The sequence below is a fragment of the Mauremys reevesii genome, linkage group 25, assembly GCF_016161935.1.
Source record: "Mauremys reevesii isolate NIE-2019 linkage group 25, ASM1616193v1, whole genome shotgun sequence".
Lineage (NCBI taxonomy): Eukaryota > Metazoa > Chordata > Testudines > Geoemydidae > Mauremys > Mauremys reevesii.
Window position 1 is genome coordinate 16,599,297 of NC_052647.1, and position 24,654 is coordinate 16,623,950.

General features: G+C 62.5%; 1 protein-coding gene across 3 annotated transcripts; it reads right to left on the reverse strand.

Moving 5' to 3' along the window:
* Window positions 1-15: 15 nt before the first annotated feature.
* Window positions 16-24,207, reverse strand: STAT6 (signal transducer and activator of transcription 6). Of its 3 annotated transcripts, XM_039514557.1 has the most exons (22): window positions 23,964-24,207; window positions 14,176-14,314; window positions 13,729-13,867; window positions 11,932-12,015; window positions 11,190-11,328; window positions 9,579-9,640; window positions 8,762-8,910; window positions 8,210-8,341; window positions 7,368-7,556; window positions 7,157-7,244; window positions 6,720-6,842; window positions 6,294-6,386; window positions 5,669-5,875; window positions 5,485-5,579; window positions 4,590-4,726; window positions 4,274-4,420; window positions 3,738-3,807; window positions 3,292-3,417; window positions 2,763-2,861; window positions 2,115-2,207; window positions 1,350-1,511; window positions 17-1,231 (listed from the first exon to the last, which is right to left on the reverse strand). In XM_039514557.1, exons 2-22 carry the CDS (start codon window positions 14,289-14,291, stop codon window positions 1,099-1,101), a joined length of 2,583 nt encoding a protein of 860 aa, XP_039370491.1. In that variant the 5' UTR covers window positions 14,292-14,314; window positions 23,964-24,207; the 3' UTR covers window positions 17-1,098. The 3 variants fall into 3 exon arrangements, with proteins under 3 accessions (XP_039370492.1, XP_039370493.1, XP_039370491.1); XM_039514558.1 differs by lacking the exon at window positions 2,115-2,207 and having other exon boundaries at window positions 16-1,231; XM_039514559.1 differs by lacking the exon at window positions 23,964-24,207 and having other exon boundaries at window positions 16-1,231; window positions 14,176-14,291.
* Between the last annotated feature and the right edge of the window lie 447 nt (window positions 24,208-24,654).

Sequence of the window (24,654 nt, forward strand, 5' to 3'; positions counted from 1 at the left end):
CGAGCTGCAAGGGGGGGCGGGGGGCTGGGATGGGGGTGGGCGGCAGAGCACAGGGGCAATAGCCGAGGGGCAGCAGCAATGGTGGGGGGAGAGCTGGGCTAGCAGGGGCTGCGGGGCGGGAGGCTCTGGCCGCCCTGTGGGTGGGGGTGGGGAAACTGAGGCAGAATCCCTTTCCGGAGCGTTGAGTGGCAAAGCCCCGGGCGGGCCGCGTGGCTCGACTCTGCCTCTGGCCCCCTGCAGGCGGGAGGGCTGAGCCAGCTTCCCCCGCCCCCCTTGTGGGGCACGTGGGGCAGGCCAGCTTCCAGCTGCCCCCTCTGCCGGGCTGGGGCCTGCAGGCCAGCCCCTGGGCAGGCCCCCAGCTGGGGGGCAGGGCAGGATGGCGGTGAAGGCTGGGGGGGGGCAGCGAGGTACAGGCCCTTTAAACCAGCTCCCAGCCCCACCCCCGGCTCCTCCAGCAGGGCCTTGGGTCTGGCCCCCACCGGCTCTGGGGAAGAGGGGAGGGGGCACCTGCTGCAGGGACAGGCTGGGAGGATTGATCCCTACGGGCTCAGACCTCGCTGGGGGAAGGGGGCCTGGCTGCCCCCGCCCCCCTGGAAAGCTTTGCTAGTTCCTTATCCCCCTGCCCAGCCCCAGCTGCTAATGGGGGGGCCACAGAGCCAGCCTGACCTCACCCCCCCCCACCTAGAGAACAGGCTCCCCACAACACGCACCCCAGGCTGAAATCCAGGCCTCCCAGAGCCCCTCCTCCAATGGGGGGTCCCTTCCCCCCCAGCATCCCGGGGGGGGCAAAGGGGGGTGCCCCTGCTGCCGTGGTTGCCAGCCCCAGGACGGGGTGGGGGAAGGTCAGTGTGTTCCATGGGGCGGTGTTTGTACATGGCTAATACAAGGCAATGAAGGGGGGGGGGACACAGGCTGACGGCCCCCAAGTGCTACACTGCCCCCCCCAGCCAAGCCCCCAAGTGCGGCTCAGTCCCAGGCGCAAGTCCGGCTGGGGCAGGTCCCGAGGGTCCCAGCCGAGACCCCCAGCCCCTCGCCCCGTCTCTCCTGGAGGGGCGCCGCGCTCCAAAGTGTCCAGCAGGGGGCGCCCCCGCGGCGAGGTCACCAGCTGGGGTTGGCCATGGGGTCGCCGTAGCTGCAGGGCTGGGTGGGGGGCTGGAGCCCCTCCTCCATCTGTGCCTCGTACAGGAGCTGGGTGAGCTCGTCCTCCGAGGGCAGGTCCACGTTGCCCAGGCTGGGGGGGGGGAGAAAAGAGGAGACGGGTTGGGAAGGTGGCCACGGCCCAGCCCCCCCCCCCACATCTCCCCTCGGGGGCACTTGCCCCCCCCTCCCCTCCCCTCCGGGGCACTTACCTCACCGCCAGCAGCTGGGGCGGGGCCGGCGGGAGGGTCCCGAAGGGCGAGACGTGGCTGGCAGGCGAGAAGGGGGCGATTTCCGGCATCTCCTCGTCTATGGGGTTCTCCAGGTCGAGGGGCAGCTGGTCCTCTAGCAAGTACCTGTAGGGCAGCAAATCCCTGCGGGGCACAGAGCAGCCGGTGAGAGGGAGCTGGGGGAGAAATGGGCACCAGCCCCCCCCCCCCCCAGCCCCATGTCCCATTCCCGGTCCTGGGGCCTTTCCCCTCTAGGGGGCGCCAGCTCCCCCCCCCCCGCCCCATGTCCCATTCCCGGCCCTGGGGCCTTTCCCCTCTAGGGGGCGCCAGCTCCCACCCTGGCCCCATGTCCCATTCCCCGCCCTGGGGCCTTTCCCCTCTAGGGGGCGCCAGCTCCCGCCCTATGTCCCATTCCCTGCCCTGGGGCCTTTCCCCTCTAGGGGGCGCCAGCTCCCGCCCTATGTCCCATTCCCTGCCCTGGGGCCTTTCCCCTCTAGGGGGTGCCAGCTCCCACCCTGGCCCCATGTCCCATTCCCCGCCCTGGGGCCTTTCCCCTCTAGGGGGCGCCAGCTCCAAGCTGGCCCCAGGGCAGGGACTGGCTGGGTTAGGGAGGGGAATGGGACATGGGGCCTTTCCCCTCTAGGGGGCGCTGGCTCTGAGCTGGCCCCAGGGCGGGGGACCCCTGGGGTCGGGGTCTCTCCAGTGCTGCAGCAGGGGGCTGGCAGAGGCGGGGGCTGGTTGTCTTACGGCGACAGGGGCTGGCAGCCGAAGGCGACGTTGGGGCCGAGGGGCAGCGGGGTGGTCGTGGTGCTCACGGGCGCCGGGAGGAGCGTCGGGGGGCTGCGGCAGGGACAAAAACGGGGAGTTTTTAAAGGGGCTGCGGGAGGCGGGTAAGGTGAGATTAACCCCTTGCTCTCCGGGGACTGGGAGACACCACTGCCCCATCAGCACGTGCCCCTGAAGGGTCCTAGAGTGAAAGCCGGCCCAGGGGGTCCAGCCCTCCCCGGTGCAAGCTGGACTGGCTCGCTCAGGGGGGCGGGGAACGGGGCACGGGGCACGGGGCCTCCCCTCTAGGGGGCACCGGCTCCCATCCAGCACCAGGGAGGGGGACTGGCTGGCTCGGGGGGGGGGGCAACGGGGCACGGGGCTGGGTCGGGGGGCAGGGCAGGGAACTAGGATTCAGGGCTTGGATGGAGGAGCCCCAAGCTGGCCTGGAAAAGCTGCCGGAGCAGGTGCATTGGCCTACGGGCAGCAGCTGCTCCCTGGTTTCACTCCTACAGCATCCACCGCCCATGCCCCCCGCAGCCCAAATCGGCCCCCCCCTTCTCCCCTGAGCAGCCCTGCCCGCAGCGCCCACTGCACCCCCGAGCCTGGCGCGAGTGGCACTGCACCTACCTGTGGAAAGGGGAGGCACTGGGGATGCCCATGCTCATGCTGGCCTCCTCCGGGGCGTGGAACTGGGGCAGGACTCTCTGGGCAGGGAACGCGGGAGGGCTGGCAGCAAACACAGATGCACGCGGCCTTAGCACTGGGTCAGAATCTCAGGCCGCTCCGGCAACAACCCCCAGCGTAAGGGGCGTGGCTGGAGCACACAGCATTATGGGTATTCTCCACATGCCAGGGTCCAAGAGCGTATGATAGAGCAGCCCTGGGGCTGCTCTAATTGCCCCAGGGAGTGACACAGCAGCAGGGGGCACAGGCGGAACCGCAGCTTCCGGGGCTGGATGCCGCAGGGCACTGGCCTCTCCCCCATGGCCATCTGGGGTTAAGACCTGGCTTGGGTCCCCGCGTGGCACAAGCTTGGCTGGCTTCATCCAACCCCTGTGGGCACAGATCGGCAGCCTGACCTGCTGGCCCCTGCGCCGGGGGCTGACATATCACCCGGGCACTTATTGAAAGCAGCAGGGGGGGAGCTGGGTCTTACCGCATGTCGGGCGCCAGCACCTGGCACAGGTGGTCCATGGGCTGCTCGGGGGGTGGCCCTGGCAAGCTGTACATGTTCGCCGGGGTGTGGGGTGGGACGGACTCCTGGGGGGGCAGCTTCTGATCCCTGTGGAGACACATGGCCCCCGTTCATGGGAGCGGCACGACGGGGGGCAGTGAGACGGGCAGCGAGGGGGCTGTCAGGGCGTCGGGGGCACAGGCCTGGACTTTTACTTGTCCTGGTGGGGGCTCCACCCTGGCCCCGCCCCTTCCCCATGGCCCCACCCCCTCTCCCAAGGCCCTCCCACCCCCCTGCCGAGGGCTGCTCTCCACCCTCCCCGGAGCATCTCCCACCACTGGCCAAACAGCTGGCGGGCGGCCCCGGGCCCTGGGGAACAACACAGCCTGGGGCAGGGCTGCCCTCACCCCGCCCACCCCCCAACCTACCTTTCACTTTCCACCGTCATCTTGATGGCGGTGGAGACGTAGCCTCTGCCGTCCTTTCCCATCTGCTCCTCTGCGGGAGGAAACAGCTGGTGAACCCCCCCGGAGCCAAACCCAGGGAAGTGGGGGTGGGGGGATGCTCTGCTCCAACGTGGGGAGGGGTCCATGTGGGGCAGGGCCAGGCTACCCCCTCTGCCCACCCCACCACTTGGGGACTTTACCTTCCAGGGCCTGGCCTGGGGTGGGGGATGCAGCTGCCCCGATCCTGCCCCCGTCACACTCTCCGGGGCACGTTGCCCAGCCCTGGATTTGATCTTGCCCCTTTCGGGGCAGCACAGAACCACCCCCCCGCCACATCCTGCAAGGGACGGGGCTGGGGGCAGAGAGGCCCCGGGGGCAGGCCGGGAAGGGGTGGGGGGGCCTCTGGCTCTGCTGTCGCCCGTCCCACAGGCCCAGTGGGGGAGCAGGGAGCCCACGGCAGCAGGAGGCCAGCAGTCTGAGGCTTTGGGGGTGCGGGGCCCCCCCCCCCGGACACTCACTGTTGTAGTGGCTGCCGAAGGCCTGGTCCTTGGGCTTGTCGGGATAGAGGTTGCGGAGCTGGGCCAGGTCTCGGATGCGGTCGCCCAGGGAGCGGATGTGCAGGTCCTTGGCGGAGAAGGGCTGGATGTTCTCCACCTGGATGGAGCCTGCGGGGGGCACAGCGTGGCGGCTCAGCGTGGGGCCCCCGTGCTCCGGCCCCCTTACCCCTGCCTGGGGCTCAGCTCTCCTGCCCCCTGCGCCCAGCGAGAACCCTGCTCCCCCCCCGTCCAGCGAGCCCCGAGCCGGGGGGCAGGGCAGGGGGCGCCCCCCTCCTACCGTCCTGGCCGCGGATGACGTGGGCGATGGTGATGCCGCCGATCTCCGAGTCGCTGAAGCGCAGCAGGAAGGTCCCGTCGGGCTTCGGGCCCAGCAGCTTGCTGACGTACTGCTTGCTGATGAAGCCGATGATGAGCCTGGGGGGGGAACGGCGGGGTGGGGGGGGACGACAGAGATGGACAGACAGAGGGATTAGAGAGCAAGCTTCAGCCACTCCTCTCTCTGGCCTCCTTCCCCTCCCATTTCATTGGGCAAGGGAAACGTGGGGCCTTTTCTAGGATGAGGGGGGAGGGCTGGGTCTCAGGACGCCTGGGTTCTTCTGTCCTCAGCTCCGGGAGGGCAATGGGGTCTAGTGGTTAGAGGAGAGGGGCTGGGAGTCAGGACGCCTGGGTTCTATCCCTAGCTCTGGGAGGATGGGGAGGGGCTGGAGCAGGATGCCTGGGGTCTATCCCCTAGCTCTGAGAGGGCTGAGAGCAGGATGCCTGGGTTCTATCCCTAGCTCTGGGAGGAGAGCGGGGTCTATTGGTTAATGCGTGCGGGGGAGGGGCTGAGAGCAGGATGCCTGGGTTCTATCCCTAGCTCTGGGAGGAGAGCGGGGTCTATTGGTTAATGCGTGCGGGGGAGGGGCTGAGAGCAGGATGCCTGGGTTCTATCCCTAGCTCTGGGAGGAGAGCGGGGTCTATTGGTTAACGCATGGTGGGGAGGGGCTGGGAGCAGGATGCCTGGGTTCCATCCCTAGCTCTGGGAGGAGAGCGGGGTCTATTGGTTAATGTGTGGTGGGGAGGGGCTGAGAGCAGGACACCTGGGTTCTGTCCCTGGGTCTGCCACTCTTGAGGTGAACCCCTGCAGCCCCCACCCCATCCAGTCTTTACCAGGCCGACGCCGAGGCACCCACCTGTCCGACCAGTAGCTTTTGAGGCACCTCTTGGTGAGGTCGAGGACGCCGTCAAACCACTGCCAGAAGGTGAATCCCCGGCCAGGCAGGATCTCCTGTGAGCAGCCGGAGAGAGGGGGTGAGGCTGGGTCCCCGAGGGCAGCGCCTGCCCCCCCAGCCCCCCTGGCCGCCCCCAGCCCCTCACCTTGTTGAACTGGGCCCAGGAGACGCTGCGGTTGTGGAAGTCCTCGGGGCTGGCGCTGCTGTTGTTGAAGATTTTCTGGGCCAGGAAGAAGTAATGTTCCGGCAGCAGCCCCTTGCTAGTCTGCACCTCCGCCATGAAGCGCAGGTTGAGCGTCTCGCACATCTTCTCCCAGGGCACCCGCTCGGCCACCACGAACGGGACCCGCTCCTGGCCCAGGACACGGAGGGAGGGTCAGGCCCCAGCCCCGGCACCCCAGCCCCCTGCCCTGCCACACCGGGAGCCGGGCCGCTGGGTTTCCGTGTTCTCGGGGTGGCCGCGTCCGGGCGCCGAGCGGCCCAGGCCCCACCAGCGCTTGGCAGCCGGCGAGTTCGGAGTTAAACTCTCCCCCTCGTTCCTTCGTTAGTGGGAAGCAGCCAGGCCAAGATCAGCGAGTGAACCCCGGAGTCCTGGTTCCCAGCCCCCCCGCTTTACCCACTAGACCCCACTCCCCTCCCAAAGCCAGGGATAGAACCCCGGAGTCCTGGCTCCTTGTCCCCTCTGCTCTAACGACCGGCGCCCGCTCCCCTCCCAGCTCTGGGGAAAGAACCCAGGAGTCCCAGCTCCCAGCCCCCCCAGCCGCACTCACGAGCTCGGAGAAGGCGTTGTCCCACAGCACGGTGGCCTTGGCGTTGTTGTCTTGGTTCCCGTGCACAATGACCACGATCGGCAGAGACAGGGCCTGGAGGGGGGAGCAGGGAGTGCCGGCCCGTCACTGGGGGCGGGGGATGGGACCCCTGTGCCCACCCCCGCCCTGGCATCGGGCCGGGCGACGGCCCAGCAGGTGCACACACCGACACTGACACCGGGGTAGGCCCGGGTCCCAGGCGAGCCCCCGGGTTGGTCTGTGTCCAGCAGCCTCGGAGGAACGGAGCCGAGTCCTGGCCCCCGATGCAAACGGACCCAGGCGTCCTGGTGGGACCCAGGCTCTGCTCCCTCCCCCACCCCCGCCGGCAGGGTCCAGGGCAGGACAGGGAGCCGGGAGCCGCCCTCCCCCGGAGCAGCAGCCCCGTACCTGCAGGTGGAAGGGCAGGTTGCTGGGCCCCAAGGTGACGTCGGTGCTGAAGAGCACGGCGCATTTCTCCTCCGTTACCGACTCGGAGCCCTTGCGTTCGCAGCGCTTGATCTTCTTCAGCAGCTGCCGGGACAGAGCGAGTCACCCCCGGGCCTGCAGCGACAGGGTCCCCCCAGCAAGGGGCGCAGGCGCCTTCGCTCGGCGTTACCGGAGCTCCCAGCAGCCAGCTCTGCCGGTGCCCCTCACTCCCGACCCACATCCCCTGCTAGCCCAGCCCTGGGCTTCCCCCCAGCAAGGTCTGCCAGTGCCCCTCACTCCCGACCCGCATCCCCCTGCTACTTCTCCCTACCCCCATACTGCCCTTGTTGACTCTTGGGCCCAAGCACCGGCTTGTTGCCAATGGAGGGGGCGAAGGGAGGCACCCTGGCCGGACTCACCATGTTCTTGAAGGTGGCGCAGGACGTGGCGCTGGTGGAGTTGATCTCCAGGGCGACCGTATTGTGCACGATCTCCCCAGTGCTTTCGCTGCAGCGGGGAGAGGGAGGGCGGTCGGTCAGCGAGGGGTTAACAGCCCCCGGGGGGGGCACGGCGTACAGCAGGGGGGGAGCGTCCGCCCCCCACCCCGCCACCCCGGCAGGGCCGGCTCACCTGAGCGGGGTGCCATAGCCGCCAAGCGCCAGCTCCCGGGCCTGCTTCTCCGTCACCATGTCGGCTTTGACCACGTAGGGCTTCGCCGAGGCCTGGAGCAGCCGGGGGCCCAGCAGGAAACGTACACTGGCCTGGAACTTGGTCTGGGTCTTCAGCACCTGCGGGGGCTGCTTCTCCACCAGGAAGGAGCTGGGGGGGGGCAGGGAGGGGGTCAGGGGCTGCCCGTGGCTTGGCCAGAAGGACCCACGGACGCCGGCGCCGAGGCAGGAGCTGATGGACCGAGGCTCCCAGTGTCCCAGCCCCAGACGGCTGAGAGGTTAACCCCGCCCTGGCCCAAACCGTCCCAGCCTCCCAGACCCACCCTGTTCTGCTCCGAGCCCCCCGCTCCCATCAGAGCCAGATCAGAGCACAGGGCTGGGGCCTCGTTCGCCCTTCTGCCAGGAGAGGCAACAAGGCTCGATGAGAGCAGGGACCGAGGACGCCTGGGTTCGATCCCCAGCTCTGGGAAAGGGGCGGTTAGATCAGGGGGCTGGGAGCCAGGACTCCTGGGTTCGATCCCCAGCTCTGGGAAAGGGGCAGTTAGAGCAGGGGGCTGGGAGCCAGGACTCCTGGGTTCAATTCCCGGCTCTGGGAAAGGGGCGGTTAGAGCAGGGGGCTGGGAGCCAGGACTCCTGGGTTCGATTCCCAGCTCTGGGAAAGGGGTGGTTAGAGCAGGGGGCTGGGAGCCAGGACTCCTGGGTTCGATTCCCGGCTCTGGGAGAGAAGTAGGGTCTAGTGGTTAGAGCACGGGACACCATCAAGTCCCTTCCCCCCCGGCGTGCTACTGCCCTGCCCCGCGGTACCTTTCGACCAGGGCACTCAGCACCGTGTTGAGCCGCTCCAGGAGCCGGGAGAGCAGGTCGGAGCCCAGCTCCCCGCCGACCGCCACCACCTGCTGCTGCAGCTGGAAATAAATGTCCACCAGATTCTCGCACCTGCCGAAAAAGCAGCCGGGCAGGGGACACGTCTGAGCCGACGAGGATGGCCCAGCTCTTGTCCCCGAGCTGGGGCCGGAGGCCAGTCTGTGCCGACGGATCCCACCCCGTCTCAGGAGCGCCACCTAGTGCCCAACAGACCAGGGGCTCTGGGAGAAAGGCGGCAGCTGATCTCTCTGCATCTCAGCTTGACACCCCCCACCCCCCACCACCAGAGACCAGTCCAGCCAGGAGCCCTTCCTACCCTCGGGCGGGAGGGAGAGGGGCTCGGATCCCAGTGGGGCCGCCATGGATAGCGCAGGCACTGGGAGAAGGAGGGGATCTGTGCCCCCTCTGGAGCCCCCAAGGAGGGGGGAGAAACGTCTCTGCCACGCCCCAGGCTGGGACGCTCCTCCCTCCCCAACCCCTCCTGGGGCTCACCTCTTCTGGAGCGGAGCCAGGTTCTCCTCGAAGACAGCCCCGTTCCCCGCCAGCTGCTGCTGCCGCTTCCAGATGTGCAGCCTCTTCAGCACCTGCAGCTTGGCGCCTTCCAGCTCCTTCACGGCCTCCAGGATGAGAGAGGGCAGATCCTGGGGCGAGGCAAGACGGGCAGCTTGGCGGGGGGGAGGCGAGGAGCCGGCCGGCCGGGGCCCAGTGCGGTACCTGGCACCCCCCGCCTTGGAGCGACGCGTGGGCCTGCCCCCCACTGCAGCCGAGCCCGGCGGGATGAAATGGGCCAGGGACGGAGCAGCTGACACCAAGCCACCTTGGCCCCCTGCCCCACACGCACATCCTGGGGAGAAGGAGGGCAAGGTGCCCTGGCCGGCCCCCATCTCTGCCCTCCCCACCAGGCCTCAGCGGAGGGGCCTGCACTAGCGAGGATCTGGCAGGCTGCAGTGTCACCCCCCCTTCCCCCCCGCATCCACTCACACACCAGCTGACTGTGTAATGCAGCTTCCGGGTGCCTTTGCATCACTGCAGCAGGACACCAGCTGCTCTTTGCTGACAGCTTCCCAAGGCTGCAACTGATCGCATGGAACCTAACCCCCCTCCACACACACACACGCCCCCCCACACACACACACCCGCCCCTCCACCCGCGCCTTGCGTCTCCCTTGGGAAATCCAGAGTCTTTGCACCCCCCCTCTCTACAAGCGACCGGATCTGCGCTCACCGGTCGGTCCGGCTATCCCAGCGTCAGCCCCCCCACCCCATTTCCAGCCTTGTCATTCCCCACACACCAGCCCCCATTACTCACGTTCCCCTGGAGTTTCCCGGCTGTCTTCAGCTGGGACTCCTGCAGCTTCGTCTGCCGGCAGGCTGCGGGAGGGGGAGTTGTAAAGCCCTGGTTAATAGCCGAGCCCAGAAAACAAAGTGCCAGGGGGCTGCCTCGGGGGCTGCTCAGAGGGGCTGCTGGGTGCCCGAGCCAGAGGGGAGAGGAGTTGGTCGCAGCTCTCAGCGACAGGACGTGGCTGAAGCTGCCCCGGATCATGCTGTCCGCTCAGGACGGTTCCTGGGTTCAGTCCCTAGCCCCGGACCGCGATTCGCTACTAGGGTGACCAGATGTCCTGATTTTATAGGGACAGTCCCGATAGTTGGGGCTTTTTCTTATATAGGCTCCCATTACACCCCACCACCGTCCCGATTTTTCACGCTTGCCCTCTGGTCTCCCTATTCGCTGGGGAGAGAAGCCTGGAAACGGGAGACGAGCCGGACGCCGGGAAGAGACTGAGCAGCCGGAGGGGAGAGCTGGGGGGGCAGCGGGTGCTGATCGGGGGGAGGTGAAACGTCGCCCACCCGGGGCCGTGACGGTCAGGACGCCGGGCGGGGGCCGGGGGGCTCGGCCCTGCAAAGGTCCAGGCCACAGTCGAGGCCCCTTGATCTGTCTCTTTTGGCAAAGGGACAGGAGAGGAGCCGGCTCCCAGCTCTGAGGGGGGAGGAGGGGACGTGTCTGGGGGCAGGACACGGGGCGGGGTGGGACCGAAGGGAGACAGAGAGAAAATGGAGCTGAGGGACCAGAACCGACCCCCCCCAAAGAAGAGCTGAGGGGCCACATGCCTAGCAGGGGGTCGAGCCGGGCGGGGGGCCAGGGGCTGGGCTGGGGGCACATTTAGAACCAGGCAGGGTGGAGGCCGGGCCCAGATGGGTCTGGCGGGGCCTGTCCAGCCGTTGCCATGGCGATAACATAATTAGCCTGGTCACTGGGGTTTGTGTCAGGGAAGCGGGGTCAAGGTCAGAGCTGGGGAGACACCTCCCGGTGCACCGCCCCCTCTGCACACCTCTAGCCCCGCCCACCCTCTGTCGTCCAATCCCCTTCCAGCCCCTCCCAACTCCGCCCCCTCTTCACTCCTCCAGCCCCGCCCACCCTCTTCCCCTCCAATCCCCTTCCAGCCCCTCCCAACTCCGCCCCTTCACTCCTCCAGCCCCTCCCACCCTCTCCCCCTCCAATCCCCTTCCAGCCCCTCCCAATTCGTCCCCTCTCCACTCCTCCAGCCCCTCCCACCCTCTTCCCCTCCAATCCCCTTTCAGCCCCTCCCAACTCGTCCCCTCTTCACTCCTCCAGCCCCTCCCACCCTCTCCCCTCCAATCCCCTTTCAGCCCCTCCCAACTCCGCCCCCTCTTCACTCCTCCAGCCCCTCCCCCCCGCGTCCCCTCCCAACCCCCTTCAGCCCCTCCCAACTCATCCCCTCTTCACTCCTCCAGCCCCTCCCACCCTCTCCCCTCCAATCCCCTTTCCGCCCCTCCCAACCCCGCCCCTTCACCCCTCAAGCCCCTCCCACCCTCTCCCTCCAATCCCCTTTCAGCGCCTCCTAACTCCGCCCCTTCACTCCTCCAGCCCCGCCCACAGTCCCCCCTCACCCCCTCTCACCTCTGGTCCCGTCTCCCATCTGCTTCCACCGTTCCTGGAGCGCCTGGATCTCCCCGACTCGATGCTGGAGCCTCTGCAGGTCCAGCCCGAACTTCAGCTCCTCCTGCCTGCGGTGGAAGTTAAGCGGCAGGTGGCGATCCTAGGGGAATGGCAAAGGGGGTGGGGGTGAAACGTGAGCCGAATCTCCCCCCCCCACTAGCCCCTGTGGCGGGACGACCTCTCCACCCCCACAGGGAACCGGGTCCCTCACCGGGATTCTGCAGCTTTTTAAGTTCTGATGCTTTGGCGTCAGCCGTTTCCCTGGGACGGCAACACCTGGCGGGAGGACATGGGGCAGCTGCGGGGGCTCATTTACCCAGAGGTGAGCGATCATCCCGCAAACCACGCGGGCCAAGCCGCTGCTGGCTCTCCCGTGGCTGCGAGACCCATGTGGGACCAACAAGGAGACCACAAGGCCCTATGTAATCCAAGCGGCATCTGCCTACCGGTGCCCCTGCAGTCCCCTGGGAAATCACCCTGCACAGATCCCTACACCCGCCAACTGATAACGGGCCAATGGGGCTGACCGGCACATGATGCACCCTCTGTCTAGGGCCCAAATCCTTCCCAGCCCACGCACAGGCCGACAGACACCATCAGCCGCCCAGCTGCAGAGGGGCTGGGAAAAGCTACAGGCTGGGATGGAGGACAAGGTGCAGTTGCTTAGCCTGGGTGTGCGCACGCGCAGGTGTGAGTCACTGACCCGTTTGAGCAAGGCAGCTCTCTCGCCCTCCAGAATTCTTTTCACGACTGCCACCAGCCTCAGCGGGTCTCTCCGATACGTGTTCTGGAATGGCGGGGTGGGGACATGGTTACCATTAATAGTGGGAGAATTCCCACACTCCCCCTGTCTCCAGCACCCTGCGTCCTCACTCACTTGTGCAAATTGGTGCAAAACAGCGTGAGTGGAAATTGGTGGGCGTGAGTGGAAAAGTCCATGGCTGCGGGTATAACCACAGCTAGGCGCCCACGGGTCTGTGTCTCCCCCAATAGCTCATCCACAAAGAGGCTGATAAGGCCACTATAGATACCCGTGTTTCAAACAGCAGAGGCTCAGGGTTTGACCTCTGTAGGTTCAAATTCGGCTGTGGGCCCAAGTGGGGTTGGTTACAGGGTTGGGTGAGAAATGGTTTTCCCCTCTCACAGGAGTTCGAGGTTTCAGAGTTTTTCCTCTGAAAATTCAAAATCTTGAACATTTTTGCCAACCAATAATCCAGAAAAAAAAACAACCCAACCCTGGAGTGGCTCAGTCGGAAAGTTTCATTTCAACAGCTTGAAAATGTTTTGTTTTGATTTTGACTTTAAGTGGAGACATTTATTTTGTTCATATAAAATAACTAAAATGGCAAAGGCAACAAATTTTTTAAAAAGTTTCCTTTCTGGCAATTTTTCAAATCAGGAGTTTTGTTGAAACGATCCCCTTTCTCGTGAACAATTTCCGTTCAAAGGAATTGATGTTTTCTGACTCAAAAGCATTTCAGCTACAATTTCCTGACGTGCTCCGGTTGGTTTTTTGACCCTCTGAATATTCCAAACAAGATAAAAAAATCAAAACAGAAGAGTCTGTTGTAAACGTTCCAAGACGGGCCACACAGCAGCTGTGATTTTAAGCGTCTGGTATTAGCATTGAAGTACTCCAGGCACGTAACATAAGACAGGGCTAATATTTCAAACTATCTCTTCAGAAAAGCCCCGATCCTTTAAGGCAAGCCCTGTCTCCATGTACTGCTCATGGCCCAATCAGGGCATAAATCTTGAACCAAACTATCCTTTTCCCTGGAACAAATTTAATTCCCTCTTTGTATTTAAGAGAACTTAATGATTTTTTTGGTGGGGAAATTTAAAAGTTTCTTTTTTTTTTTTTCAATTTCTTAAGAGAAAAAAAAGATGTAATTTGATCGACGAAAAACCAAAATTTTTCCAAGTTTTCAGGTAAAAACAACAACACACACTTTGGTTTTTGAGAGCACCCCCCTCTCCCTGCAATATTTTAAATAAAAACTAAACCAAAAATCTCATAAATTTTTAATCAAAAAATTGGCGGTCAGTAAAAAACAAACCCAAGAGTGTCACCGAAAATGCAAATTTTGTGACAAACATTTGCTTGGCCCCAAAAAAGTCCTGGGGGGAGGGGGTAATATTGGCTGTAATATTTGATGCTGCGGTGGGAGGCGCTGTTGAGCGTGAATGTTAAATGGTGTCTGGGACCAATGCCATGGGGGGTCATAAACCGAAATAAATATCGATCCCCTGAGCAGACGCAGCCAGGGTCCCTTTGCCCGTACACGTGCCCTGGAGCTCAGTCAGTCCTTGGCTGGGGGACCTGTCCTGCTGGGAGCAGGCAGCTGATGCTCCAGGCGGGATTCAAACTGGCAGCTGAGGCATTCCTGGCTCCCTTTGCCATGGAACACCCTCCCAGCCATGGCTAGGTGCCCCCCCATGCTGTTTCCATAGCAATACCCTGACCCCCCCCCATTCACACCCCCCCTCCAGGCCATACCTCCAGGTTACCAATGTGCTGGAGGACCTGACACTGCTGCTCGTTGCTGCCGGCAAGGCTGCGGAGCTTTTCCACCATGGCGGAGAGCAGCGCACCGGCTGCGCTGGTGCAGAAGGAGTCGGCGCCGGTGATGAACTCCCTGGCGGCGGAGGAAAGAGCAAGGGAGGGAGAAATGAACGAGTGCAAACATCCCGGCCTCCCCTGGCCAGGCCAGCCGGAAGAACCCAACCTCGACTGGGATGTCTCACGACTTCGGGGGCCTAACTCGGGATTTTCTGAGCGGGAGACGCTGCTCCTCTCCTCCAGGAGGAAGGAAGCACTTGGATTCCTCCTGCCTTGAGCTTCCGCAGCTAAGCTGGGAGGCCCAGGCGAGGCCGGGCAGCGGGGCGTTTGTCGTAGGGAGCGAGGCGGGTCCTGAGCGGCACGGGACGGGCGTTCTGCACTCACCACGGCTGGTTTTCCAGCCAGTCGGCCAGCAGGCTGCGCAGGTCGCATGGGAACTCCCCGAAGAGGCCGCTGAACTGCTCCGGAGGCATGTGCGAGACGAGGCTCCACAGAGACATTTTGGAGCCGGCTGCCTACGGGGCTAAAAATAGACAGGAGAGGGCGGCGTGAGCCGGGCCTCCAGCTATCCACGGTTAACCCCTCAAGCCTTCCCGGCAAACGACTTGCGTCCCTGGCGTCTCCCTCAGGGACCCCCTGGGAAGAGCACCGTGGCCGAGTGGACAGAGAGCGAGAACCCTGAACTAGGCCTCAGGAAACACGGGCTCTATTTCCGGCTCTGCCACCGACCTCCTGAGTGGCCTTGGGCAAGTCACTTGCCCTCTCCATGCCTCAGTTTCCCCCCCCGTCTGTGAATTGTGGATAGTGCTACTGATCTCCTTTGCAAAGTGCTTCGAAGAGAAGAGCTCGGCATCGCCTATTATGTGCCGGGGACAGCGACAAATTATAGAGAAAGAAAGAATGGGTGACCCGGTTAGACCCTGATTCGATTCCCTGCTCTGCCGCTGCGTGACCTTGGGGAAGTCATGTGCCTCGGTTTCCCCATCTCTACAACAGGGAGAATAGCACTGCCTCACAGGGGGAGTGTGTGGGGATAAATACCTCAAAGGCTCAGATACTACAGTAATGTGGGGGGGCAGAGAAGTACCTTAGGTCAGAGAGAGTCGGGGCATGTGGGGCTGGCAGCACATCTGTCCCATCTAGCCCTGCTTAGCTGTCGCTGGGACCACCCTATTGGCTCAAGGGCCAGACAATCATTTCCAAAGCCCGTTACCCGCCCACCCACCTCCCTTGCACCAGTCCCCCCTTATCTCCCCCAGCGTGGGACCGTCTGGCCCCCGAGGAGCACCCCCTCCCCCCGCCGCCCACCATCCCAGCAACACTTAACGAGGTGGGTGGGATTCACTGGCACGAGATTTCTTGAAACCCAAGAACGCACGACCGTTTAGAGAACAAGAACTGTAATGGGAGGAGTTGCGGCCGGGCTATAAACCCTCATGCTCCAGGACAAACGCCACCTCGAACTTTTGGAGGTCAGGAAGAACCTTCCCCCAGAGACAGGTTATTCTATATCTGCTTCCTGCAGAGGTTTCTTCACCTCCTGAAGCCTCAGGTCCTGGCCCGTGGTGGAGACAGACAGATCAAGGATCCGGACCAGTCTTGCATTCCTTGTGTCCCCTTATTCGTCCCAGGGTCCGGTAATGGGGCAAGTTCTGCTTTCGGTTCCCAGCAGGCAAATCCCATCGGGGGCCCTGCAGCAGGACACTCCGTTTGCGAACAACAAACAGACATTTCAGGCCAGATCCTCAGTTGGGGTCTATCAGCCTCACCACCCCTCGGTTTCCAGAGAGCTGCTCCGGTTTGCACCAGCTCCCGACCTGGCCCTGTTATTTCTTCCCCTCAAGACAGATCTTTTGCACGTCGCTGCTCGGACGGGAGGCAGTGAGTGGAAACGCTGGCAGGAGTTTGCTCCCTCTGGGATCCAAGCCGAGGGGCCGACCTGGGCTCGGGCTGCGTGCGAGAGCGAGCAGCCAGGGGCCCCCGGAGGCGGCGACCGAGGGCCCCAACTAGCGGCTCTTACTAAACAACAACAGAGGCAAAGTACGAGAAGAGGCGGAGTCTGCAAAGGCCTCAAGGAGGCCAGGAAACCAGACCAGGATTACAACATTAAGCAGCATCTCGGAGGAAACAAACAGAACCCGCCAGGCTTGCCTGCTTTGGGGAAGTAGCTTTGCGCGGCTGACGGGGGGGACGCTGGCAAAACCCCAGGGCCCTTTTCTCCCTTTCTGCTCACGCCGTCGCCTACGTGCCTGCCGAGCAGATGGAAAAGGCTTCTGATCTGCCTGCGTGCGCCACCCACTTCGCACGCCTGCGGCCGGGGGCGGAGGGGTGGGGAGAATCCTTTTGCGGAGAAGCCACTCCGGGAAGAAGCAAAGCCCTTAAATCTCACCTGTCTCCTCCGGGCCTCAGCCCTGACCCACTCCCCTCGGCGTAAAGCTGGCAATGCCGCTGCCCCAGCGCGAGCTGAGCCTGCCTGGGGATTCCCGGAATGGGTTAATTTTTGACCAAGGGATTCTGGCCCAAATGCAACATTGTCAGATAACTTCAATCTCCCAGTGCCGCAAAGGCTCAGCCCGCGGGAACGGAGCCAGCGCCCGCTGGTAAATACCCTCAGGTTCACCCCAGCGAACTCCTCCCGCTTTGCGAAGCTCGGTTCAACACAGCCGCTGCGCCGTGGGCCTGGCAGTGGAGCATAGCCACTGTGCAGTGCGCTCCAGCCGTGCCCCCCATCTACCTCCCATCACGTGGGCCCTGGGGGGCAGAGAATAAGCTGTAACCCAATCTGCGCCAGCCATGCCAGCTCCGGGAAGAAGCCTTGTACACTGGGGGGGGGCTGGGAGCAGGAGAGTGGGACATGGCACAGAGCCCTTATGTCAGCGCTACGCTAAGGAAACTTCCAGCATTGGCGGGTGGGGGGATTCTGTCTGGAATGGCACCGCGTGAGAATCAGAGTGCGTAGTGCCCAGATACCATGGGGATGCGCGAGAGCCGAAATAGAACCAAAAGGGGAAAGAAGATGGGTATCTTGCTATCCAGCCCCCTGAGAAAGAGCCAGACCCCCTCCATTTAAAGCTTACATAGAATCATGGAATATCAGGGTTGGAAGGGACCTCAGGCGGGATCTAGTCCAACCCCCTGCTCAAAGCAGGACCAACCCCAACTAAATCATCCCAGCCAGGGCTTTGTCAAGCCTGACCTTAAAAACCTCTAAGGAAGGAGATTCCACCACCTTCCTAGGGAACCCATCCCAGTGCTTCACCACCCTGCTAGTGAAATGGTGTTTCCTAATATCCAACCTAGACCTCCCCCACTGCAACTTGAGACCATTGTTCCTTGTTCTGTCATCTGCTACCACTGAGAACAGTCTAGATCCATCCTCTTTGGAGCCACCTTGCAGGTAGCTGAAAGCAGCTATCAAATCCCCCCTCACTCTTCTCTTCTGCAGACTAAACAATCCCAGTTCCCTCAGCCTCTCCTCGTAAGTCATGTGCTCCAGCCCCCGATCATTTTTGTTGCCCTCCACTGGACTGTCCAATTTTTCCACATCCTTCTTGTAGTGGGGGGCCCAAAACTGGACACAGTATCCAGAAGAGGCCTCACCAGTGCTGAATAGAGGGGAACGATCACGTCCCTCGATCTGCTGGCAAGGCCCCTACTTATACAGCCCAAAATGCCATTAGCCTTCTTGGCAACAAGGGCACACTGTCGACTCATATCCAGCTTCTCGTCCACCGTAACCCCTAGGTCCTTTTCTGCAGAACTGCTGCCCAGCCATTCGGTCCCTAGTCTGCAGCAGTGCATGGGATTCTGCCGTCCTAAGTGCAGGACTCTGCACTTGTCCTTGTTGAACCTCATCAGGTTTCTTTTGGCCCAATCCTCTAATTTGTCTTGGTCCCTCTGTATCCTACCTCTGCCCTCCAGTGTATCTACCACTCCTCCCAGTTTAGTGTCATCTGCAAACATGCTAAGGGTGCAGTCCACACCATCCTCCAGATCATTAATGAAGATATTGAACAAAACCGGCCCTAGGACCGACCCTTGGGACATTCCGCTTGAAACCAGCTGCCAACTAGACATGGAGCTGTTGATCACTACCCGCTGAGCCCGACAATCTAGCCAGCTTTCTACCCACCTTACCGTCCATTCATCCAGCCCATATTTCTTTAACTTGCTGGCAAGAATACCGTGGGAGACCGTATCAAAAGCTTTGCTAAAGTCAAGGAATAACAAATCCACTGCTTTCCCCTCATCCACAGAGCCAGTTATCTCATCATAGAAGGCAATTAGGTTAGTCAGGCATGACTTGCCCTTGGTAAATCCATTCTGACTGTTCCTGATCACTTTCCTCTCCTCCAAGTGCTTCAAAATTGATTCCTTGAGGACTTGCTCCATGATTTTTCCAGGGACTGAGGTGAGGCTGACTGGCCTGTAGTTCCCCGGATCCTCCTCCTTCCCTTTTTTAAAGATGGGCACTACAGTAGTCTTTTTCCAGTCATCCGGGACCTCCCCCGATCGCCAGGAGTTTTCAAAGATAATGGCCAATGGCTCTGCAATCACATCCGCCAACTCCTTTAGCACCCTTGGATGCAGCGCATCCGGCCCCATAGACTTTGTCATAGACTGGCCTCATCCAGCTTTTCTAAATAGTCCCGAACCCCTTCTTTCTGCACAGAGGGCTGGTCACCTCCTCCCCATGCCCAGTGCAGCAGTCTGGGAACTGACCTTGTCTGTGAAGACAGAGGCAAAAAAAGCATTGAGTACATTAGCTTTTTCCGCATCCTCTGTCACTAGGTTGCCTCCCCCCTTCAGTAAGGGGCCCACACTTTCCTTGACTTTCTTCTTGTTGCTACCATACCTGAAGAAACCCTTCTTGTTACTCTTAACATCTCCGGCTAGCTGCAACTCCAAGTGTGATTTGGCCTCCCTGATTTCGCTCCTGCAGCCTGAGCAATATTTTATACTCCTCCCTGGTCATTTGTCCAAGCTTCCACTTCTTGTAAGCTTCTTTTTTGTGTTTAAGATCAGCAATGATTTCACTGTGAAGCCAAGCTGGTCGCCTGCCATATTTACTTTTCTTTCTACACACTGGGATGGTTTGTTCCTGCAACCTCAATAAGGATTCTTTAAAATACAGCCAGCTCCTGGACTCCATTCCCCCTCATGTTATTCATGTGTATGCACAGGGCTGGGTTATGTCATAGTTTAGACCCCAGAGGGGATCAGAACTTTAGCATTCTGTTTCTGACCCTCATGTGGGCAAAGAAAAGCTAGAGAACAGGACCTGAGTGGAACCCATCCCTACCTGAGTTTGCAGAGAGCCTGAAACAATAGCTCCCCACCATGCTTAGCTTGACTCTAAAAGCCACAGCCGCACCAATGAAAGGTGGGGCTATGGTGCAGGGGTAGGACTGGTTTCCCCTCCGAGTGGGTTGTATCTAGGACCCAGACAGCCTCAATTCAGCCGCGTGTGAATTCTGTCCCGACGACTGTCCCTGTTGAGAAGTTATTATTCCACTCCTCACACGGTAACCACCATTCTCCACTGCGATTTCTGGTCCTGTACAGAACAGCCAGCATTCAGTGTCGACCGAGGCCAAACCATGGCCCCTTTTCAACCCCCCTAAGGAGCACTCCCAGGAAACAACATCCCCTGGGGTTTGTGTGTCTCAGGGATGCTCAGGAACATTTGCAGCTCAAACACAGCTGGGCAGGTGCTAACCTCCACACCTGGGCAGGAGGAAGGAGGGGATGCATCACAGGTCACAATCAGCCATGCAGTCACCCGTGGGAGGGGACATTGGACTCGTGCGTCCCCATCACCATGGTCTCTCATTCAACCCGGGATGAAATCACACCCCCTGCCTGGCACTGCACCAACCCCGTGAAGCTGCCACTCTGTGCTTTAAGCCACCTGTCCCCGACGTGCTGGCGAGCCTCAGCAGCCCTGCCCTCTAGTGCCCAGAACCACATCGCAGATAAGAGACTACTACTAGCTGCAGGCACGGGGAGCGCTCCTTTAGCTGCAGTTCCAATCCTGCGCCAGCTGAAATTTGGCCAGCCGCACGCGTCTCCCCTCAGCGCGCTGGGATTAGCTCCCCGAAGCCGTTTGCGTCTGCAGCGCGGCGCCTTCCTGCGGGTTTCCCGGCTCCCGCTCCCTGCCGTTCGCCCGCAGCGTTGGGGGCATGCGGCCGCTCGGGGGCCGCTGCTCGGTCCGTTCAGACCGTTGCTGACTCAGCTGCTCGTTACACGTTTCGATGGACCGGCGACCTGCGTGGCCGCCGGCGATTGCCTCGTGGTTTGGGGGGACGCATCGGCAGAACAGCCAGGGCAGGAATCTCCCCCCCGGGTTCCTCCGCAGGGCAATCGGTTTCACTTCCCTTTCTGGTGATTGGCAGCTGCTGAAGAGGCCATTTTAATCTCCTCCGTGGCCGGGGGGGCATTCGCTGACCCCCCCAGTGAAGGGTGGAGGGAAACAGCCCATTTGGGAAAGCTAGAGGCCTCCGCGGGTTTTCTACTTAGTCATAAGGCAGTGGGAAGCCAAGGCTGCATCGACAGCTGCCAGCAGTTACTCATGAGACGCTCTGTCATTTCCTGACAACACGAGGCACAAACCCACCCACCCCCCGTTTCCACGGACCCCTCCCCGCCGATCAAGCTTTGGGTCGGAAGGCACCTGTGCTGAGGGGCCGGGGGGAGGGGCTGCTGCCTGGCTGGGCCCTTCCCCTCCCACAACGCTCCCTGGAACAGCACATGACTCTGAGTCCCCCGCACGCCCACAGTTCCTGGCACGGCGAGGCAGCTCGCCGCTCGGGATCGGGGGCGGTGGGGTGAGCCAGGGGCCAGCTCCGTGCACAGGTCCCCCACCCTCTTTGGATCCCGGAATCGTACGCACCCGGCGTGCAGAGATTTCAGAGGAGCCGCTTGCAGAGGAAGGAATTCCCAGTGGGTAAAGCCCAGGAGACCTGGGTGCTAGTCCTGGCTTCACTACCAGCGTCCCATCACTCCCCTTCTCCAAGCCTCAGTTTCCTTCTCAGCGCAGGGGGAGAGGGGCGATTCAGGCCCCACGAGGCTCAGATTTCAGGGTGATAAGAGCCGTGCGAAAGTTGCCAAGCCAACATCTCTCTCAAAGCCTGGCAGATCCCCACCCTTGCACGGCGTGAAGCAGACGGGAAGCCACAGATTGCAGCAAAAGAGCCACAGACGGCAGTTCATACGGCAGTGAAAGCCCTGCTGATTCAGAAAGAGAGACCGGGGCTTCCCCAGGTGACCCCACTCGGGCCTGACGCTTGGCAGAGAGTCCAGCGCTTGCCCTTAGCCCACAAGAGGATATGGACAGTTTGTAATAGCAGAATCACCGGTGACCTCGGGAGAGATCGGTGCTCTCAGCACCAGACAGTGCACTGGCTGTGGTTTTGAAAACACCCCGGCAAGCCTGCGGAACTCACTGCCACATAATTTCATCACACCTGGCAGAATTTCTAACAAACATCTGACATGACCCTCGTTAGATGAATAATTGGAACATCCCCAGCACCCGTCAGACCATCTAGATAGGGGCGATGAACTCCCTGGCCAGGGGTGAGAAAGGAGCAGCCCCAAGGAACAGGCTATTCCATCGCTGCACAGGGGCTGGAGAGAAGGGATCAGGGGAGGCAGTGAGACTGGCACGGTACCAGGGGGAGCTGAAGCCCAGAGCACAGGGTGGAGCTGGGATACCTGAGAGGATATAACAGAAGCCCCCCAAAGATCCTCCTCCCTGAATTTTACAACCCACCTGCATTTCGCTAGGAGCCACGGCTGCCATCGTCTGTGTGGGGAGCGCATGAGAGCAGGGGGCATGGTGTGGCACTGCCAGGGCAGCTGGTCCCCGTTTCCCCCCGCCCCCAGCCCTGGGAGGATACCACAGCCCCCGCCCCTGCAGCGTGCGCTCCCGCCCTCCTGTGGGAGAGTTTGTGACTCGTGGGCAGAAGAGCGACGAGGAAATTCATAGTGCCAGGCTCCTCCCCCGTCAGCTGTTCCCCTTCGCCACCTTGGGTATGGCAGCTTGACCCGTTAAACTCCCCGGCTAGCGGGATTCCCGCGGCAGCCGCCACCCTCCGCGTGCCAGGAGAAGCGGGTTTCCTCCCACGCCGCCGGGAAAGGACTGCAGCGCCGGAGCCTCTCACCGCCCGCCCCCAGGCCAGGCCTAGGGTGACCCACGACTTACCCGGCCCTGCCGGCTTCTTCCCACCCCTGCTAGATCCTGCTCCAGCTGATCTGACCTGGGCTTGGATGGCGACGCGACCGAGCATCACCCCCACTTCCCTCCCTCTTCAGCCCCCCGCAACCATCCCGTTTGCCGTTCCCCCGGTGCCCTGCCCAGCCGCGTTCCCCTCGCTCCGCACCACCGGGTTCAGAGCCCGTCGCCCAGAGAATTTCAACCCAACCTCCATCAGCTTCGCCTTGGCCAGCCCGAAGCTCCCCCTGGCTCGGGAGGGAGCAGGGAGGGTGGGCGAGGTTGTATTAAAGACCAGGAGGCGGAGACACCGTAACGGGGCCATGGAAAAGTGCCGTATATTCACCGGCCCCCAGCCGTTCCTGCCGGGCGCCTGCCAGCAGGAGGGGCACATCTCTTTCAGGAAGGGACACCCAGGCCCACAGGGAGGGACGGAGAAGGGGGCGAATACGCAGAGGAGCCTAGAGCAGAGATGAACTCAACTTCGGCCTTCCTCTTTTTTTTAGCCACAAGAAACAACTGGAGGGGGGCAGCATCCTACGCCAATTTCCTGTTCACTTCCCCCTCTGCAGCATTCCTAAATGACTCGCCCCCTGGGCTTCAGAGGCCCGGCTGCCCCCTACAGACGCCGCGCAGGTTTGGGTCCCGGCGTGTCCCCCGGCCGCAGCAGTTCTGTCCCCAGCTGCCCCCTGCGATTCCTCTCGAAAGCTGCCGGCGCCGCGGGAGAAACCAGCGCTGGCACGTAGAGCTTGGGGGCAGGCGGGGGGGGGGACCACATCTAGCCCCCTCCCAGGGGAGCGAGCCTACGTCGCAGATCTTCCTCGCACCACGCCCGCGTCGGCCAAAGAACAGCAGGAGCCGGGCGGCCCCGCGAGCTGGGGACGGGACGGGACGGGACGGTTCCTCCCAGCAGACCCTGTTCCCCGGACGCTCGCGCTCATGGCCTTTCCCAGCATGGTAAAAAGGGAGCTCTTTTATAGCCCGGCTCCCTTTCCCAGCATGCACCGCTGGCCGGCCTACAACATCCATGGTCCCCCTGGACTCCAAGTCCCAGAATCCCTAGTTTCCAGGGTCGGGGCTGGATAATGACTTCCCTTAAAGGGATAGACACACACCCGCCCCCGCCCCCTCCTGCCGGGGAAGCTCTTGGGATTCAGAGCAGCGGGTGAAGCCCAGCAGGGACATTACCCAGCTGTACCCACGTGATGGCAAGAAACACCCAAGGGGCTGAGCGCTCCAGAGAGACGCCTCCAGCTGGGACGTGCTCAGCGCGGCTCCTGGTTGGTTCAGCCTCACCCCCATCCCCACCCCACTCCAGAGCTGGGGATAGGACCCAGGAGTCCTGGCTCCCCGCCTCACCCCACCCTTTCCTAGCTTGCTAGCCCCCACCCCAGAGTGGGGGTTAGAACCCAGGAGTCCTGGCTCCCAGTCCTGCCACTCTAACCCAGTAGCCTCCCCGAGCAGGGGATTGAACCCAGGCATCCTGGCTCCCAGCCCCCTGTTCCAACCACTAGACTCCACTCCCTCTCAACTCGGCAGCAGTGCCCCAGAAGTCCAGCCTGCTGGGCTGGGTAACGTCTGTAAATAAAACAGCACCTCCAGGGCTCGGGGCCCCCCTCCCTCGCTGTCCGTCCCTCCGCAAGCCGCCGGCTTGGCACGGAGCCTAGGGGAAGCTGCGAGCTTCCTCAGCAGGCTGCAGCTTTTGAACGCAGCTTTCGCCACTCGCAGAGCAGGCAGCCAGAGGGTGTGACCCTCGTTCCTGTGCAGGCCTTGAGCCTGCTCCTCGGACGCATGGTCCTGCCGTCCACACCTGGAGAGCGGATCCCCTTCCTCACCCTCACGCTCGCCCCCGGCTGTCCCAGGGTCCCGGCCTGGCGCTATCCCTAGACGGGCCGGCTCCCGTCCCTCGGCCCCCTCACCGTTCCGGGGGGTGTCGGTCGTCCAGCCTCCCCATTACCTTGTGCCGAGCCTGGTACGTGGCTGCCAGGGGGACGCGTCTGTTTAATCCATCCTGCCCCGGAGGGGGTGGGAGCTGGCGGGTCGGGGCCAGGGCTTCTCCGCCCCCCTGCCCGCTGCCCGGTTGGGGTTTGCAGTTGTGTTTCCGGCTTCGCAGGGTTTGTCGGGGAGCCAGGTGGCGATTGGTGCGGGGAGAGGCTCTGGCAGGCTGACATCAGAGTCGCCAAACTGTAACTGAAAGTAACGAAAGGCAGGAAGAGGGAGGAGGCCTGCGGAGGGGGGCGGGGGCGGATCGTACTGTGCCCCGCTTGCAGCTCCGGGGTTTCGCCGGAGTCCTGCGCACAGCCCAGCCCTGCCCCTCCAGGCCTCTCCCCGCACCCGCTGCCCCTGCCGCACCCCCACCAGGCCCCCTCGGCAGGTCGAGGACAAGCCAGAACAGCTGGACGCAGGCCTGGCCTGAGCCGGACGGTGGCCTTGGCCTCCCAGCTCTGCCAGCGCATCTCTGCCCTGACCCACAGCCCCTGCTAGCCCAGCCCTGGGCTCCCCACCCCCAGCCCTGCCGGTGCCCCTCACTCCCGACCCGCAGCCCCTGCTAGCCCAGCCCTGGCCTCCTGCCTCACCCCACAGCTCTGGTGATGCCCCCACTACTCCCCAGCCCCCTCCTGCTATTTGGGTCCTGAGCCGTTGGTGCC